Source organism: Stegodyphus dumicola, chromosome 7 (assembly GCF_044657685.1).
Source record: "Stegodyphus dumicola isolate Sdum_Otavi_A_Nest chromosome 7, ASM4465768v1".
NCBI lineage: Eukaryota > Metazoa > Arthropoda > Arachnida > Araneae > Eresidae > Stegodyphus > Stegodyphus dumicola.
The window spans coordinates 94,570,130-94,590,938 of NC_140774.1; the positions used below are offsets into that span (position 1 = coordinate 94,570,130).

The 20,809-nt window shown below is 32.8% G+C and overlaps 1 protein-coding gene across 1 annotated transcript; it reads left to right on the top strand.

Moving 5' to 3' along the window:
* Positions 1-2,155: 2,155 nt before the first annotated feature.
* LOC118194930 (adult-specific rigid cuticular protein 15.7-like) lies at positions 2,156-4,802 on the top strand. The gene is made up of 3 exons (XM_035366143.2): positions 2,156-2,298; positions 3,071-3,172; positions 4,256-4,802. The coding sequence occupies exons 1-3, from the start codon at positions 2,287-2,289 to the stop codon at positions 4,706-4,708; spliced, it is 567 nt and encodes a 188-aa protein (XP_035222034.1). The 5' UTR covers positions 2,156-2,286; the 3' UTR covers positions 4,709-4,802.
* The last annotated feature ends 16,007 nt before the right edge of the window (positions 4,803-20,809 follow it).

Consider the following 20,809-nt stretch of genomic DNA (forward strand, 5'->3'; position numbering starts at 1 on the left):
AAAAATTCCGGGTATCATATTTCAACGCAAATATCCGTTTTGACCGTTTCTGAATACATTTACACGATTTTTTTTGCATGACATCTGTACGTACGAACAGAATAAAGGACTCTTCTTTCCAAAACGGATTGTAAAATGAATTCAAAGGGACTTTTTTCGTGATATCTATATGTACGCACATGCGTATGTATGTATATGTCTCGCATACATATACATATTAACATTAACTCCATCGATTCGCCACAGAACGATGAAATTTTGTACATGAGATTGCTATTACACCTAGCTGTGCACCTTCCTTTTACATTGTAATCGGCGGTACCAAACATATATATATATATATATATACAAACACACACCTACCCTAGTACCCGCCTTAAAAGTCAGTACCCGACCATTATTTTCTCACTCGTTGGCCATAGTCATACAGAAGTGTTACACAGTTACTAATTACAGAAGTGTTTTAAGTAAAGAAAATATTCAGGGTTTAGAAATTTAAATTTAAAAATTTAATTTTCGACAAACAGCGAAATTTAACTTTCAGTGCGGTCTCCTGATTCCTATATTAATATTAGGAAAAGTTTTCGATTCTTTATGTAAAAAGAAGAAGTTTGACTCTACGACAAAAACTGATGGGATATTTAATTTAAAAATTTTCAATTTTTGAAGTCATTTTCAAATTGCCTTAAGTGATCGATGAATTAAGTTATAATAACTTGAAGAAATAAGTTTAAATGAAGTGCAGCAAAAATATGTATAATTTAGTAGGCAGTACAAGGAAGTCATGTGGTGTCTACATTAGAATTTTTAACAAAAGATTACACAATTTATAACCCACAATGACATAATCGCTTTATATAAACACATAGTCAATTGCCTATGATAAGTTATTCGCATATAAATGTATGCATACGTAGTATCTTTAACATGTTTAATTACTTTACTGCAAATATTTCATAATCTGTAAATGACATTGTCGGAAAGAGGAATGCATATTATTCTGTTTCATGTGCCTTTTCTCAAGGGAGGATGGAAACTTTTAACAAGCTTGCTTTAGAATTTGATTTACACATTTGTCATCACTGCGGTGAATAATTCAATTATTGAAAAACACGCGAGACTTATCTGTCTAAAAAAGATCCCCATTTTAACCATTTTCTCCCAAGGGATGGAATCTAAACGAAACACATCCATTTTTCAAGCAAAAAATCATGTTTCAAAAGTTTGTTCGTAATTGGTAGATGGTTTTAGCTGAGTTTAGGTATCTGAAAATCTTGTCTACAGTTGTAGGGTGCGACACCTATAAATTCTATTTAGAGTAGCATTCTTACTCAAAAGTGCAAAAAGAAAAACTGCGCATTAGGTTTTCCTTCACCCCGAGCATTGGCAAATGGCTTTTCTAATACCCTGAGCATTGTCACCACATAGGGCTTTCGTCCCTCCCGAGCATACATCTTGACACACCCTGATTATTCCTGAAGCCGTTTCGGTGTCTTTTAATTTCAATAAAATAATATTATTTGTCATTCATAAAATGGTATAGCCCTGTTGTTTGAATTCTATTCACTTTGAAAAACTATCTCTTCTTTAGTACTGATCGAAAATGAAGGCGAAAGGGGAACTGCAGGCGACTCAAAACGAAGTTTCTTACTTATAACATTTATTTGCTGTTAAAATATTTAAATGAGTAAAAGGTTGATTATTTTCCGTTTGTTTGCAGATATTTACTTTTGCGGCTAACATTTCGTCATTTAAAAAAAAGCAAATTTTTGTAGTTTTTTACTTGTGAATTTTCTTTACTCTTCTTAAATATTGTAAAACACTGATTGATTGCATTTCGATGTATATAAATTTAACATTAAGCGCGTTAAGTTAATTAGTTAGATTTTAAAATAAAAGGTATATTCTTCCAAATGCTGGTAGAATAATATAAAAAATTTCATGAATGAGTTAAAAAACTAGTATAGGTGATTATATAAAAATAAAACTCGTTAAGAATTAATCAATACAATAAGGCTCAATGTCATTTGGGAAGGAACTTACTAGGTGATACTATCAACACTGTATACAGGAAAATATACCGTTTAAGTAACGGCGAGGGCAGGGCATTGTCAATGACATACTTGACGTAAATCCAGCGAGAAGATTTCTTTCCGGTTTTCTCCGTTTTAGGATCAATAACGACTTTTGATAGTTAAAAATAACCTAAAAATCGACTACGTGGAGTACATAAGCTTCAAAGAAATGTAAGCGTTTTATTCTGAAAATAGAAATCACTTATTCACCATGATCGCAAAGGTAAGGCAAGATTTAATTTTATACATATTGAATGATATTAGCGAAATTTCACCAGTGTTTTCTACTTAAAATATGGTTTTAAATTTCACACTATTATATGATTTTGAATGAATTGGAATATAGTCTTTGTTGAAAGATTAAGGCTTTTACCTGTATAAAAAATATAATTTCATTTAAACGCTTTTAATTTTTTCTCGACCTGAGAAATCCACAAAATAATGCACTGAATTAATTACGTAAAATCAAAAGGCATTTAGTATACCGCGTTAAGTGTATTAACTAAGTATAAGCACATAAAGACATTAAGTACCTTCCCTGGGATTTATTCTCACATTTATATGATTTAAATCAATTTATTTTAATAAAATAGTTATTAAATAATCATCCAGTCTAAGGCATCTATTACATGCTTGTTATTCATACATGACACTTGGAGATATTAATATTACCTCAAACATATTCAATATACGTGCTATCATATTGTCCATATTTGCAATCTCAGAAATTATAATTTATTAGCTTGAAATATTAAAAGCACAAAACCTTATTGCTCCTTTTAGTATCGAATTAAAGATTAAATTAAAGATTAAACTTTTAACCTTCCATTATTTAGTGAAATTTCTTGACACACATTTAACGTAGTGAATGTGTGGGACATATATGTCGCAGACCCCTGGAAATGGTTAATTCGATGTTTATCTTAATTAGAACTTTATTTTAATTTGTTGCGTAAGAATTTTAATTGGAGGTAATGTCATTTATTTTCTTTCAGGCTGTCTTCCTGTGCTCTGTTCTTGCAGTTTCCCAAGCCAGTGTTCTTCTGAAGGCACCCCTTGTCAGTACTGGTGTCAGTGCTAGTTCTAGGACACAAGATGTAGGTTCATTTTCTTTCAAGTATTTAAAAACTTATTCTTAGTGGAATAGCTATTTAAAATGCTTAAGCAATTGTATATTTATTATAAATTCTAAAGATAAGGTAACCTAAACCTGGAACAGTTATTTTAGCCGCGCTTTTCAGTTATAATTAACTAATAGAAAATTTTTCCTTACTACATATTGGAAATGAGAAATTGTATTTTTTAAAGTTGTTAGTCGAAATATTAACATCGCAGTAAAGTATACCTTTAAATTAAAATAAAATTTGAATGAACAAAGCTTTCAAAAATTACATAAATCCTTTTTTTCTCAAGCAATACACATAATTTAGAAAATATAAACTACTTTAGGTATTGCATCATATTTTAATGCAGTTAGAACTGAAAACGGAAGTAAGACATTTTATGAAACATCTGAACTCTTAAATTTTATTGAAATTATTTACAGCATGAAAAATAAATTATGTAAAAATGCACGGAATTCTATGGAAACAGATTTGAGAATAATACTTTTATTCAGGTAATATAAATCACTCGTTTGTTAAAAGTAAATTTTTTTGAAAGGTTCCCCTTTCATGGTCAACGGTTTATAATTGCAGATAGAGCAATGAGCCAGTAATGTTTGGTTCAATAAGTGTGATCTGACGAACAATATAATAAAAAAAGTGTTCCCAGCAAATTCTCTCGAATCTTTCTGATAGACGAAGATAGGAAACGAGTTTGTCGGATTCTATCACTTCAGGATGCTTTTGTCAGAACTCATAATAGAACTTACACTTGTATTTTGTCTGCATTAAATAATTCACAGAAATTTTAGTTTCTAGTTTCTAATTTGTCTCTGGTATATTTAGTTAAATCAATGTGTTATAAAATTACGGTGCTATATAAAAGCGGAAAATTCCGTGAAAAAATATCATGTAAGTGTGAAGAAATTTCTGTCAGTTTAATCGATAGTTAAGAATTCACACACAGCGTTTGTGTTTCACTTTTCCTAGTTTGGGTGATTGTATTTTAAATAGTTTTCATGCAATGCATATTGAAATATTTTCAACACATTTTATAAACAATTGCATTTATTTTAGGCTTATGGAAACTATGCTTTCAATTATGACATCGTTGACAAACTCGGAGCTTCCAACACCCGATCTGAAGTAGGTGATGGTTATGGCAACAAGAAGGGAACCTACACCATCCACAATATCGATGGCAGAGCCAGACGAGTAGACTATGTAGCTGATAAACTCGGATTCCGTGCCGCTGTGAAGACCAACGAGCCAGGAACCGCTGCCAGCACCCCTGCTGCAGCCCTCATCGCAAGCCCTTACGCTGGACCATCTGTCGATCACATTGCCCCTGTTGCCACTGCAGTCTATGGACATGCTGTTGCCGCTCCATTTGTAGCTGCAGCCCCTGTTGTAGCCGCTGCTGCTCCTGTTGCATATGGAGGCATCGTCGGACACGGAAATACCTTGGGCTATGGTTATGGTATGGGATATGGATATGGAGCTGGTATTGGCAAAGCTCTGATCCATTAAAAACATAAAATTCCCGATCTTCGTATAGTTTAATTTATTATTATTGTAAATCCACATTATTTTATGGCAAATAAATTATTTTATTTCCGGTAAACAGAAAAATATTTATTTTCATAATGCAGTTTTACACGTTTTTTTCTAAATTCATTTTACAAGAGAAAATATCCTACACAGTCTGATAGTGTGTAGTGTATATGAGTTCCTTTTCTACTATGCTTCAAGCCTATATAAATTTACAATTCCTTTATTTAAAATATGCGTCACTAAATACTCTAACTCACGAAATTCTTCTGTATATTAAATTAAGCTTATAAGTATTCTTCAAACACACTTAAGAACTATATATTTGTTAAATCTAAAACAGCTTTCCAAAGTTTATACATTTAAATAATTAAAGCAAGGGTTAATTAAAATAAAGTATGGGTTTAAACTTAAGAAGTGATAAAACGTTTCAGTTACAGATACACAGCAATTAAAAATTTATTATAAGTTTATCTCGAAGTCTAAAGATGAACAAACATAAATATAGTTTCATTTCTCGTGGAAATAATAAACAATTATTTAATCACTTACAATTCAGACGGAATTAAATTGCTTACAATCCAAATGATGTTATTTCAGCAACCTGTCTTTTTTAAATTTTACAACTGATATTTAATTTTTAAAGTAAAGAGGAACTGACCAACTGACAAAAATGTCGCTGCAGTGACACATAAAGGGAATAGATTATTTTAAGATCAGCTAAAATTTACAGTTGTCTCTCTCTCACTCACTCCCCTCAGTTTAGATCCTTAGTCCTGTTTAAAACTGCTCTAATTTATGTATTATCCGTACAGCAAACGTGACAACAGAAATAAAGTTCATACTTAACATAAGCAACATTATGCTATTTGAAATAAACTTTTACAAAACACACTCCAGCATTTTAATTCTAATGCATATATAGGCAATCAAATTTTCGAACGTTTTTCAGCAAAACATTTTGTCTCGTAATTTTCGGTCACATCCGATTTTTGTATTTGCTATCTATGATCCCTCCAGGATGTCACCTAAACAGAGTGGGGTTGACAACACTTAAAGAGAACTAGCACTCTCTACGAATACAAAGACTGCAAGGCTGCCTCTTCAATCTAGCCTCAAAGCCCACCGAAATCTAGCCGAAACGTTTTCGTATGTTTGGTCATACCTAGAAGGAATCATATTGCAAAATTAAGTATTTGAAGTTCCACTAAGGTTACACCTTTCAATGAAATCTTAGTAATATATAAAATTATTTTAAAGAGAATTTATTACTGAATTCAATGCAAAACACAAAATTCAATTATTTGCAATACAAAAAAAGTTATATGTACTTTAATATAAATAAAAAACACAGTTATGAAGTGGTTTGTAATGTCTAGCTTTCCTGGCCAATCACTGTTCTTGTTCTGAGAACCAATCAAATGTTAGTAACTGCCAGTAGAAGCTGACATCATGTTTACACTTGAAACAATTCATTATTTTGCTTTGTTCTGTAGAAGGAGGACCTGTTTCTTATACACTGCAATTACAAGTAGGAATTTTTATAAAAATTTTTAATATTTAGTCAAGAAGCAATTACATCAAATAAAAGAGTAGATTGGACACCTAGAAAGAGATGTAATATTATTGTGTTACGAGAAAGTGTTCTTTCCTGTGCTGAAATTGGAAGACAGGTGGGTGGTTCAGTGACTACATCTGGAGTCCGAAAGTTTTGTTTACGATATCAGGATACAAATTCAATGAAAAACAAAGAAGGAAAAGGCCAAAAACGGCGCACCACATCTATTGATGACAGAAGAATAAAACAACTATGTCTCCACGATAGAAAAATGTCATCAGCGGCCATCAGAAGTGATCTGAATGTTACTGGTGTTTCTATCAGTTCAAGAACAATCAGGAGAAGATTAACAGATGTTGGACTGAGAGGTAGAATTCCACGAAAAAAGCCTTATCTTAATTTTCAGCAACGAAAAAAAAGACTGCATTGGGCAAAGGAACACATTAATTGGACAGATGATGCGGTCACAAGTTATATGGAGTGATGAAACTAAGATATCGTTATTCGGTAGTGATGGGTGAAAATATGTAAGACGTAGAATAGGAGAAGAGCTACATCCTGACTGCATTCAAGCAGCTGCGAAGAACCTAGTTAGTGTTATGATTTGGTCATGCATGTCAGCAGATGGTATTGGTCGCCTTCATGTCATCGATGGGACACTAAATGCCAGAAAATACATTGACACTATTCTAGAACCAAAACTTCTACCTTCCATCAGAGATCTCTTTCCCAACAATGCTTCATTTATTTTTCAGCAGGATTCTGCTCCTTGCCACACGGCCAAAATATCGAAAGAGTGGTTTCGTACAAAGAGCATTAAATTGTTGTCATGGCCAGAAAACAGTCTTGACCTCAATCCTACCGAAAGTTTGTGACACCGTTTGAAAACTCTTGTCCGAATGAGGCACCCATCAAATAAGAGGGAACTAATTGAGGCTATAATTGTTTCCTGGCATCATGTAATAACGAAAGAAGAGCTTAAAACTCTTGTCAGCTCAATGAAACATCGATGTGAAGCTGTAATCAAAAATAAAGGGTACCCTACTAAGTACTGATAACTCACTGCAATCATCACTATCTAATGTATATCGATAACTATTATCGTTTAACTTTTTTTGTACTGCAAATAATTGAATTTTGTGTTTTGTATGGAATTCAGTAATAAATTCTCTTTAAAATGATATATAAAAGTTTGCATTTTGTGAAAGGTAACGTTTTCTATAAGCATACAAATTTCAAAAACATAAAAATTTCCAAAAGTGTCCACAATTTTGGCCACCACTGTATACAAGTTTGCATTTTGCGAAACGTAACATTTTCTATAAGCATACAAAGTTCAAAAACATAAAAATTTCCAAAAGTGTCCACAATTTTGGCCACCACTGTATAATTGATACACAGCGAAACCTCGACAAGTTCCTCGACAACACATCATGGGGCAAGCAATGTCAAGTTATTAAAGTACAAAGATTTTTAAAAACTCGAACTTATTGTAGACATTTTAAGTATAATATATTTGTATAAATAATGTTTATTTTGCTAATTATTTATTACCTGAATTTAAACATTTTAAATTTCTTTATTCCTATAAAGAATTAATTATTAGCTGATTATTAGTTTAAGAAAGCTATATATATATATAGACACATAGACAGTTAGATAGATATCCTAAATAACTTAAATAGAGACTTCAGTAACATAAACAAGTACTGTAATCTTGCTGGTTAGATACAATAGATATGAATACTAATACGAATTTTAAGAGTATTTGCGTTTGGTTACAATATTGATACCATGTACGTTTAAAAAAAACTTGTCAATGGTGATTTTGTTACGATTTTCATTGAGCTGTCTTCAAAGCTTCTTAAGTATTTTAAAGCTGTTTGAATACTATCGTGAACTGAAAGAAATTAGTGAATTGTACGTATATTCTCTAAGCTTCTTTATAGTTGGTATGGCTTCAAAATTCTCTTTCTAACCAGAAAAGCTTACACATGCAAAAGTCTACTATAATTAAACTTTCGTTTTCGTTTATTATTTCTGCAGTATCAAAATCATTGTAGACTTTCTCTTGTCGTTCAAATATTGGATTTTTGTACTCTAAATTAAAGATAGTCATTTGCTCTAAATCGATATCGAAGAAAAATGGCAGAAATACGTAGAAAACGCTTTCTTATGGTGGTTTCTTATGTGACAAACTCCGAGGCAAAAATTATCTGGCACCATCATTTAACATTATCTTTTTTTATCCACATTCTCAGTAATCTTTTATTCAATCTCTGATGGAAGAAATACATAAAATTTTGAATAATACCTTGTTTCAAGAGCTGTAGCACTTACCGAAAGACAAGAAAACAGAATCTGATTCGAAGATATTTTTCTATGAAAATCAGAAATACAATATTAGCAAACCTTTCATTTTTTTCCATTTTTTATGAAAATGTTCTTGTCAGGTTTTACTATTGTTAAAAATTTTTTTCGTCGTTCAGACATTTGAATTTCCTTATTCAACACGTTTTGATAATTTTTATGGAATTTAGTCATTTAGATTTTCTTATAACAAGAAGTTCTTTACTGAGCGAGTTCGAAAAGAATAGTCAATAGATGTTTGTTCTTTTTACCACAACAAATTTCTCTTTTATAAATTATTGTTTTATTTAGGAACTAAATGAATTAGTCCTATTTCATCACAACTAAAAAGGCAATTACCTTTGCAACGACGTAATTTTTCTTTCATAATATTTTTTCCAATGTGTTATATTTCCTCCAGACTCTTTTCATCTACATCATATTAAAGTCAACCTTATGGTGATGGTTAATAAGCAATATAACAAACAATGCTTGCTGTAAACAACAGAAAATGATATAACCAGCATTTTCTTGCTACAGTCTCTTAGAATATTTCTTAGCCTTTTCTTAGATAATTTCACCTGGTAGCTAAAAAATGTTTATTTTACTGTTTAACCATTTTAATTATTATTATAATGCATTGAATGAATACCTTATATTGGAAAAATACGCGCGTATAATATTGAATCAATAATAAAATGCATTGAAACTTCGCTATCCAAATTTTTAACGTAAGCTTAATTATTATCTAAACTCAAAAGAGACATTTAAACGAAATGAATATAATTATTTTATCAATACGCCATTTTTATGCTAACGCTTCTAATGTTCCTTATAATTACACCTAGTGTACCTAGTAAATATACGTCCCCAAAAGTCCTTACTCGACCTTTAGTTTCGCAGTCTTAGATACATACTTTCAATTACAAAAATGTTTCAAATGGCGCAAATACTCATGCTTTGCATTCTTAAATTTGAAAATATCACCTCTGTGACAATTACGAAATTTAACTTTTTATACGTTCCCCCAGTTCCTGTATTTTCTTTCTTCCATTTACTCTCTCCAACTTTTTTAGTAAAATTATAGAATATAATATACATAGAAACGATTTTTGACTTAAGTTTGATCACGTGCTCTAAGAAGAAAAAATAAACATGGAGAACGTAGAATATCGTGGTCTGGAAATGCATCGTTGCCAATAGTATTGGAAAATTAACGACCCGGAGCATACTTCGGTCCATAGTAAAACACCATTACAGTCTCTCCGAACACCATCACAATCTCCATTCATCAACTGCATCGAACATTTAAGCGATAAACTAAAAGGAACTTTGTCCACCAGATCAGTTTCTAGTACAACATAGCTGTGAGATGTTCTGTCCACAAAGTGGCAGATAATTGCTAAAAATGAACAGAAAAACTTGTAAAATTCATGTCAGCGAGGCTATGTGCAGTCATTGAAACTTATGGAGGACAAACCCCCAGTATAAAATTTGTTAATTATTTTTAGAGTAAACATTATATAGAAATATTTGTTGAGAAGTTCAATGAAGAAATATTTATTTTTCTTGTGCTTAAAGAATTTAATTTATTCTTTAATCATTTAAACATGTATGTTTAATAGTTATGCATCAATTATATACAGTGTGTTCATAAAAAAAACTTCCCCTTTATGTGATTCCCTAGTGACCGATTCGCTCAACCACTCAAAATGAAATTTCAGACATTGCTATTTGAAATTATGCATTCAAGATGTGATGATTTAAAACAACAGAACTCTCACGGACGGTTACTCTGAAAACATTTCAAAATTTTCTAATGGCAACACCCGCTCAACACGAAATTGACCAGCGCATTGAAAAATCATAAAGATACAAATATGGCGAAAGTGCTAGCTTGAAACATTTTCAAAAACGAACATTGTAAAGGGCCATTGATAATACAGGACAGGAGACAAATGGGTGAGCAGATTTATAGATCACACAGAAGACTTTCAGCTTTATAGATCACTTAGTGGGACAGTGTTTATTTAAATATTATAATCTGAAATTTGGATTAGTTATGAAAAATATTTTGATATATACATGAAAATTAATTAAATCTAATTGGAAAGTTCTGTAATAGCTACTGAGATGAATTTAGAGTTTTTATGAGTTCTTAAGTGTTTATGAACAGGTCATAGGAGTCGAGTTCAGAGAGCTATTAAGTACATAAACTCAATTAGTACATTGGAATTAGAGTTCTTAGGACTTTAAAGAGTTATATTATCAGGATTAGTATTCCTCCTTACTTGTTTTGGAAACATTAACTGTCCTGATTCGGAACAGGAAGCTTACTGAAGCTATGTTCAATAAATTGTGAAGTAGACAATACACACAGGAAGGCTATACGAAACCCTTTATTTTCTCTCTTTACAATGATTTCCGGAACTTCGGAATACAGAGACCAACTACTTGTGGTCTGAACGTAAGAATATAAAAAATATTAACTAAAACTCTTAACTAAACTAACTTTGGATTAATAAACAAGTGCCTAACTCCAAGATTGGCCGTATATTAACAAAAAGCCGTATGTAGTACGTTCAGAGAACTGCTAACACTACGATACGTTTAAAATTATCACGAGGATTAAACCTCTGGCCTTGAAGGCAACCAGCAACCGAGTAAAACTACTATGGCAAGCGGCCTGCTTCTAATAACTCCTTCCTCTCTCTTGCTTGGCAAAAAGCCACAACTTAAGTACTTGGCGTTAGCAAGACAAATTTGCATAAATAAGTTAAAAGCTTTTAATTCTGGCCGGAAGTAGAAAATAAGAAGTGATAGTAAAGATTTAAAATAAAATAAACGTTAGTAAAACTTAGGATCCTTACAATATAAAAGGGTAAAAGTTCATAGGTTCCATTTTGATATCTTGTGTATGGGACTGAATATATAAAACCTTGAGTTTGCAAATGAATGAAACAAATCTTGAGTATGGAAATATGAAATATCTTGAAATAGAAGAACGAGAAGTAAGAAGTCAAATTCTGAGTGCATAAGTTCAATTTTGAAGAATCTTTAGTCTTGGAATATCTCTAAATTTTGTCGAGGAGGATCATAAAGTATGATATTGAAGGTACTTGTTATAAAGTTATCAACTTATTATAGGAGTTTTGGTGTGTTTTTATTTTTGCTAGATGTTTTTGTTGAATGAATTCCAGTAATATTCATGATCTATTGTTTTTCTGTACTTGAACCTCACACTTGATTATGTGCATTGAAATCTTCTGATATTAAATGTTGGCATGTTGATGGGAGTGAAATTGAGTCGACATTTTGTAGAATTTCTTGAAGGCTTAAAGATGGAAAAGCATATTCCGAGGTACAATATACTGAGAGATTTGATGCCTCGATCTTGATTGCTGCAGTGTGGAAAGATGTATGAATTATTATAGGCTTCGGAGGCTCGCAATAGAGTATTAAAGATATGGTTGAATGTGGACCATTTATAATACAGAGAGATCTGCATGGATTCCATATGTACAACAGCGGTTGATTTTGCAAACGTTTTCTAGATCAAATATGATGAAGATAGTAGGTGATTGTTGCGGATATAATGCAAGCATGAGGCGCATTTCTTCTTAACTGGGAACATAAACTCCAAGAACTTCGTTCCCTGGGCGGACGAAAATTCTCACAATGTGGTACTAGCATCTTTACACGGGGCAAACGTGGGGCTCCATCACAAGTGTTCGGTGTAGAATTACGCAATTCCAGACTTGCAGCAACGAAATGTCGTTAATGACGCTGTATGGATGCAAGATAGTGCTTTTCCGCCCGACGCCACATATGTTCAGCAGGTGCTACAACCGCACTTTGGACATAGAGTCAATTCCCGTAACTTCACAGTTTCGTGGCCAACGCTATCTCCCGACGTCATTCCGATAGCTTTCTGGCTCTGTGGTTATTTGAAATCTAAGGTGTACACAACAGATCCACGAGATTTGTCAGAATTGAAAGATGCTGTAAAAACGTGAAGTTATACAGATTCCTCCTGTGATGTTATTCTCGTCACTACTGTTTTACTGTTTTCAGCAATGCGTTATCGTCTGCGAAGATGGGCACGCTGTGTAGAGACATTAGGTATTTTTGAAAGCAGGCAAGATGAAATATATGCAACGCCTTCGCCGGGAATCGAACGACGGGCGTCTGGAATACGCACCCAGGGTGCAGAACACCACACCACGAATACATGCCAAGAAGACGGGAGAAATATCTTATATACTCCACCTTTTAAAGGGCGACTGGGGTTTTTAGGGAACCCAATCGCAAAATCCTGGTAGAGGTGAATCATTATTCAACACCCTTTTAGTTCGGGTGCAACTGTACAGGCATTAGGTATTTTTCGAAGCAGCCAAGATGAAAAATAGGCAACGTCTTCACCGGGAATCAAACCACAGATCTCTGGAATACGGGCCCAGCATGCAGACCACCACACCTCGAAGGCACGCCAAGAAGATGGGAGAAGTACCTTATAATTGAAAACTTGTAATTCCAATAAGAGGTTTTCTCCTTCTTCTCATGTATTTTCATCCTTCTTCTACAATTTGGTTATGTTTTACTGCGGCAATTTACGTCATACGTGGTCGTTCCAGCTTCATTTATGGTTTTTCAATACGCTGATTAATTTTCAGAAAAAAAAATTGTGCTGCTACTCACAAGTTTCGAAATGTTTTCTCTGTAACCGTAATCGTGAGAGCTCTATTGTTTTAAATCACTACAATCTCAAGCGCATACCTTCAAATAACAATATCTGAAATTTGATTTTGATTGTTAAGCGAACAGACATAGTGACTGATATAGCGTTCGGTTCCGATATGGCCGCCTTGTTCTACATTTGACAAATCGACTTATTTCTATTTTCTTTTATACTTTTTTTCAGTCTAATGCACAGTTTTATGGCTAAGTGTATTTCCAGTTTGGAATCCTAAATGATTTCGAATTTTATCCAGAGCTGCAGAGTGGTAAGTTTCAATTTTCAGCGGTAAGGTAGCGACATCAGATTTTATGAATGTAGAATATAAATTGTGAATATATTGCATTTTTAAAAACGCAAGTTGTTGATGCTCCTAGCTGATGAATTTATTGCGAAGATAGCAGATCTTTCTGATGTATCGATAATAAGAATAGCCAAACTAAGTAATAGTATGTTTTCTGAAAAGAACGTTATAAGATCTGTCGCTTCTTTTCCACATAAACTAAATCGTACGATGAGCCTGTCGAATTCTTGCACAGGTGTGAAGTAAATACCAGCACAGAAGAAGGGGGAAAATAACCCTTTACTAATTCCAATTACTAACAGAAATCCACGTACTTCGTGCTTTACAGTAACCGACTACTTGCGGTGGAACTTAAACATTATTACAGAAACAAATTCAAGTCGAAATAGAATAGTTCTGGATTAACACGCTAAATTATGGCTAACTTAGGTTGACACAACAAAACGTAACAGGCATGACAATTATCCGAAATGGGCAAAGGGCGTACTAGCGTAACATCGAGATAGAAACGAAACGTACTCTGGCCTGATATAATCCGTTGCCACTCTTTGAAGCTGCTGGAAAAAAACTGCCTCGTGCCCTCTTTGCACCGTTTTCCGAACTGTGACCGGCATTAGGTGCATCATGTAGTTCCTGTAATATACTGAGTCGCAACCCGGCTGGAATGACTTGCCTAAATTATCTTTTCTCATTTGTTGTTTTAATATAAAATAAGAGTTTGTCTATTATTTCCTAATTTTCTGCTCTATTCCTTATGGCCACTACACCCGGGTGTTCAAAATTTCCTGTTCTTGCAAGTATGCATAAATACGCCTACACTCTGGATCAGTTTGTAATTTCTGCAATACTTGTTTCACGGAAATCTAATATTTTTTATGTTAACATGGCACATTTTATTTCTTAACCATCTTCGTCTAATTTTATTCTGGATAAATCATCTGCTGTAATATTCTCCTTCACCGGCGTATTTTTGATAATTAGGTTAAATTCTTGCAATTTTAATGCCCATCTTATCAATCGTGGCGATAAATTTTTACCGGGGTATAATCGTCTCCCCAGCGGCGTCATCTGAATACACGACTATCGGTGCCTTACCAAAACAGTCTCTAAATTTCTGTATCGCTAAAAGTACGGCCAAAGTTTCTCTTTCGGTGGCCGTACAGTTGCGCTGTGCTTGATTTAAAGTTTTTGAAAAATACCCATGGCCTGCTGATTTCTGCATCAAAAGTGCGCATATAGCATAATCCGAAACGTCTGCCGAAATTTCGAAATTTTCGTCCTTCTCCGGGAATTTTAAAACCGGCGCTTGAACTAGCGCAGTTTTCAGTCTCTCAAATGTGGTGTTAGCCTCAGCTGTCTACGAAAATCTGGTTTTATTTTCAATTGTAACAGTGGTTCTGCTATTTACGCGAAGTCCTTTATGAAAGTTCTATAGTAAGAACCCATGGTTAAAAATGAGGCGAGTTTTTTCGCTGTATCGGGTGGTGGGTAATTCTTTATGGCAATTACTTTTGAATCCTCAGTTTGAATTTCCTTTTCGAAATCTTATAGCCCAGGTACCTGAGTTCTTCTGCCAGGAATTCACACTTACTAGCATTTATTTTCAAGCCTGCGTCTCTTAATAATGTAAAATCTTACTTTAGATCTTTCATGTTTTCCTCAATATTTTCGCTCAACACAATCATATCGTCGAGATAAATAAAAGTTAATTTACCGAGGACAGGTCTTAATATGATGTCCATAGTTCGTTAAAAGCTGCCGGGGGTTCTAACAAAAACATAACTCCTGATTTCGTGATGAATGTTGTTTTTGGAGCATTGAAGGAGAGAGATAATTTTTTTCTGCAAAGCACAACTGGGATAACATATGGGCTGCTTACAGGTTTAATAATTTTATTTTTGAGCATGTGTTGAATATGCTCCTCAGGTTTCCATTTCCTTAACCGGTAGGGTCTCGTTTTCACAAGCGCCTCACTTTTTTAATTAATTTTATGATGTGAAATTTGTGTAAGGTCCAGTGTTTCAGAAAATAAATCAGAAAACTTTCTTACAATTACTTCCATCTCTTGCAATTTTCTTCTGTCTTCGATTTGCACATGTGCCAGATTTAAGTCAGGTGGTTCCACAGCTTCCACGGCCATCTGTTTCATATGCAGTTGTAACAGTTCTTCCTGAAAATTAATTTGGGCTCCCACTGTCCTCAAAAAGTCCGTGCCTAAAATAGCTCAAGCTTGTAAGTAAATAATACGATACGGACAATAAAAAATACAGGTCTTTGAACTTCGTTCTTTAACGCTACATTAAACATCGCTTTATTTATACATGCACATTGTTTGCCAAGCGCTGCATTACCTTTTGTATTTAAAACTTTAAATAGCCATATCTTTTAAAATTGTTTCGAAAAAAAATTTCCGAAATGAAATTTGCTTGCGGCCCTGCGTTCACTAAGGCCTCTGTTGGCACCTTATTTAATCGAATCTGTATAACAGATAGGGACTATTTTTCATTATTACCGTGTTCAATTGTACAATCGAGGGATATTTTATCCGAGTGGGATGACTGTGCCCTCCTTTCAGGCACCCGTCCTAGTTTAACTCCCTCTTTACTGCATTTCAGATAAAATCAGTACTAAATAAAGTCTGAATTTTGTAAATTATTAATTGTAAATTTGCAAAGTCCTGCATTTATTAAAAATTATTTTATCTATAATTTAATTATAAGAGTAATCATTGATTTCAAAACAAAATTAAACAATAATTATTATTTTTATGTCAAAATATATATAAATGGCATAAAATTTTAGAATTCGAATATGAATTTTATATGATTCAGGAGGAAGCCATAAATGTATTTTTTGTGCAATCAGCTGTACCATATTGTCAATGTTTCTAACTGTGTTACATCTACTCTTTTCGCTAAATTTATATAGCACAATATTCCTACAAAGAAATATACGGTGTGTTACATCATACTGAGTAAGCACACAATACTATTACTTTCCTCATATCTGACCATATATTAATAATAATCAAGCTAACAAGTAGAAGAGATAATTCCTTTTACATTTTTCCTGATAGATTATAAAAACTTTATATTCAGTGGAGTTCATACTGGGCAATTTATGATTAGATTTGGTGTACTAAGCATAGATTTTCATACTTTGGTATAATTTTCGTTAATAGCATTAATAACAACCAGAGGCAAGAGGAGGGTTGCAAGTGAGGCACTTCCTTCAAGCGAATGAATAAATAGAAGGGGGCCACAAGTTAGCTACAACAATTTAGAAATTTGCTTTTAAGAAATAAATTACACTAACTTTCAGTTTTGGAACACATCAAGAAGTAACAAAATAATTTTATGTTATAAAACAATTCAGCTGACTCAGAAGAATTAATAAATTTTTCTCAAAACTACTGATGTTTTACAACTTTATATATATTGCTTTCTAACATTAAAATTTATTGTGAAACTAATATGTTAAAGCTAATTCGCACTTTTTTACATTTAAGATTACGTTAGGCTGCATCGTCTAAACTTTCGTAAAAGGTATCGCGCTGATTTCAGTAATACTGTAATACCTATAACTCAGTTTTAATTTGAATTATAGGAAATAATATGCCTATAGTTTTTGAAGCAGACTTATCACATAAAAGCTTATTGGAATAGTATCGAGATACTAAATAAGTATGTTTAAAAATAAAATATATATCAGATTTTTAATACTTTATTTCATTTTTTTTGTGTGTGTAAAATGTAAGACCCATAGTTCGAGGTTTTGCTCTCTCGTATTCATATTTAATTTGTACGAAACTGTACAATTGATTTCATATGTGGTTATTTTTGAATCAGTTAGACATACTGTTGAACAGAGTAACTTAATAGCCACATTTGTCTGTCTCATTTCCTGGAAAGACTGGAATGTAAACATGTAAGGAAAGATATAATTTCTTCCTCTTTCTTTTGTTTTTCTTTTGAGTTGTTCTGTTGTTTATAATGGAACCATAAAATTAAAAGATATTTGTAACTTTTAACTATTTTGGGAGATTTAACGCAAAACATTCTGGCTCCTTCTAATATAACTGATATTGAAAGTAAAGAACATGCTTTAATAACCTTAGTTTCGTTCTTTTGATTCTTAGGTAACTGATAAAAAATATATTTAAAAAAATACAATTTTTGCAAAAGAAATTTTATAAAAGAGTTCTGAAAAATTTAAAACTGAAGGCATAGAAAACAATGAACGGCTATAAAGTGGTTGCTTTAAAAATTAGGAAAAAACTGAAACGAAAATATTAAAATAAATTAGACTGTAAATTAGATTCCAAACTTGTTTATTGATGTTAATATAAATTAATGAAAGCACCTATAATATTCTGAAGGTTTAATACACTGAATTTCGTAGATTTAAATGATTAAGTGTGGCAAAATAAAGAGAAACATAAAGTGACATTAAACATTAATAACCTTAAAATAGATTTTATATTGTAGGAATACGATGAGAACAATAAGTTATAAATTTTACCTGACAGCCACTCTATTTATCGTATTTAAAATAGAACTAGCTGGCATATGATATTCTGCTCAGGTTCAAATAAGTTTTTCTTGCAATAAAAATTCATTCGAATGGTAAAAGATATGATTGTTTTAAAGATTACTTCTATAATCAATCGATTACAATAAAACAAGCCTATTTTCTTTAGAACAGATTGCTTTCATGGAGAATGTACCAAAGGAACTGTCTCGTGTTTAAGTTACGTATGGGAAAAATTTGAAATTTGTACTCCCTGACAACCCGTTCGCCATCAACCATACGAAGACTGACTGCCAGTGTTATCCGTTCAGACACTTGCATGCACGAATTGTAGAGCAAAAACGGGTAATTCAGAAACTGGATGAAGATTCTAAAGATTACATCTTAAAACATGACGATCACTGTATTGGAATCTAAATATTCGTAAATGCTGGAAAGAAAAGTTTCCAAACCAATAAATTGGACACTGTGGACCTGACAAAAGAATTTTCTACAAACAACACTCATCTACCGATCATGTTTTTGAAGCACTGCGGCGGAGAACGCGGTAAATATATGCAGGCACATTCAAAAGAGCTTTCGGCTTGATATTCCGTTAAAACATTATAAAAAGTTTAGCAGTTGGTTTCTCAATGTGATCTCTTTGTATTTCAATAGTTTTCTCGTAGTTTAATGAGCTGCTCTTTACCACTATAAAAATATTCTGAAGGTTTCTCCTCAAAATGTAACATGACAGTTTTTTTCACGCCATTATCATCATTTAATCTCTTTCCACGAAAGTCATATTTTTGCTTAGAGAAGAGCTAATAATCACTTGAATCTAAATCTGAACTGTAAGAGGAAGTTTAAGTCCTTAAATCAACATTTCTTCTGAATAGCATTGACACGTTGCTAGTTTTGAATTGCTTAAAGTGTAAGGTTTATCCTAAGTTTTAAACAGTTATTTTTAAGTTAACGCTCCTTTTCTGTCTCTCCTAATTTCAGCTTACATTTTCCTATCAGAATGTGTTTTTAGAATAGCGTTTAATGAAAATGAGTAAGAGTAGTATTTAAGTCGAAGTTCCATTGACTTCACAGCATCACAGTTTCTGACCAGAGCGCGTTTCTGACCTCTAAGCTGTTACTACGCTTGGCCATATTACGGACCCTTGATAGCTTCGCTAGCTAATTCGATATTTAGGGGCCAACTAGTTAGATTTATGCTAGCGTCTGCTACGTTTCTTTAGTTAAGCATTAGTTAAGTTCTTACTTCTTTCACTTTTAAGCCCAAGTAGAGGCTTTGCTTTACGCCTTGAGAAAGGAGCCGATTGTAATTCTTTATTTTGAGCAATAAAGAGTAATTAACCCTTCTTGAGCTTTACGTTTCTATTACTGAACTTAAGCGATTATTCGCTTAGCTGTTCACTAGGTTCCTCCCCATTTAGTTGTTATATAAACAGGAGGAACTCCACAAAAGAAATCAGGGTACCCATCTTGCTGATGTACCGTATGCACTCGTTAAGTGTTCATACGGAATGCGCAAAAGTTTTTGCTAGAACCAGTCGTGCTGCTGTTTCACTGACTTTTAATCTCCTATCACTTAATATTTCATTATAGACAAACACAATATTTTCTTAATGCTACTACAGTCCACTTTCGCAAAAACCATCTTCTACGGGTTCTCAACAAACGCGAAATCGTTCCTCCAAATCTGTCACTGTAGAATAATACACTATACACATGATCCAAATGTTGTTTCATTTTTCTGGTCCCTTTTTTTTCTAATTTTTTAAATAAATTAGCGCATCATATTTTTCCTTTCAAATAGGCCACTCGTATGTAGAGGCGCGCTTTTACCTCTTTGCCTCAGGTGTACAAAATATGTAGCCACGGCTCTGATAACAACAATCACTTTGATCCCAAATCACTGACATAACTTTACAATTGTTTAATTAAGAAAACAAGCGAAAACATTTCATAAATAGTTTAAAAAACACACACATAATACACAAAAGCAAACTTTCGTAAAAAATATAAGTCTTTATATTAAAATAATAGCTTTACATATAAAATTAAAAAAATCATGAATTATATTTAAAAAATGCTGAACAATTTTTTATTTCATCTATTAAATTTTTCTTATATGCGATACGCTGTTTTTAGAAAAAATGACTATTTCTAGTAACAAAAATTTACTTGTCTGAGCATTATTTCAATAGCATTCTCATCAAGAATTTTAAGATATAAACAAGATGAAAAAATACAGTTTCCGTACATATTTTATAAAATATTATACGATATTTTTAACAGAATGTTAATAAATTCGTATTTCACTCAATGTGAAACCGAAAAGTTAGTCTTACAGTCTTAAACCCAATCAGCAGAAATAAATATAGCAACTTCAACTAGAAAATAAAGTAATCTTTACTTAGATATCAAATAACTCACACTTTACAACAGTACATCGATAAAGAAAAACTAATCTTCGGGTTGATCACTTTTGATACACTATCTACATTTCCTAGTAAGTGCCTTTGTAAAATGCTTGCAAAAAATGTTTTTGGGTGGAAGAAAATGACATTTTAAGAACTATTATAGCGGTCTGCTCGGATAGAAGGAAGTAGA

Excerpts from the sequence above, each read along its gene's own strand:
- LOC118194930 (XM_035366143.2), top strand. Across the intron at positions 3,173-4,255 it reads CTAGTTCTAGGACACAAGAT|GCTTATGGAAACTATGCTTT; the intron begins GTAGGTTCATTT and ends CATTTATTTTAG.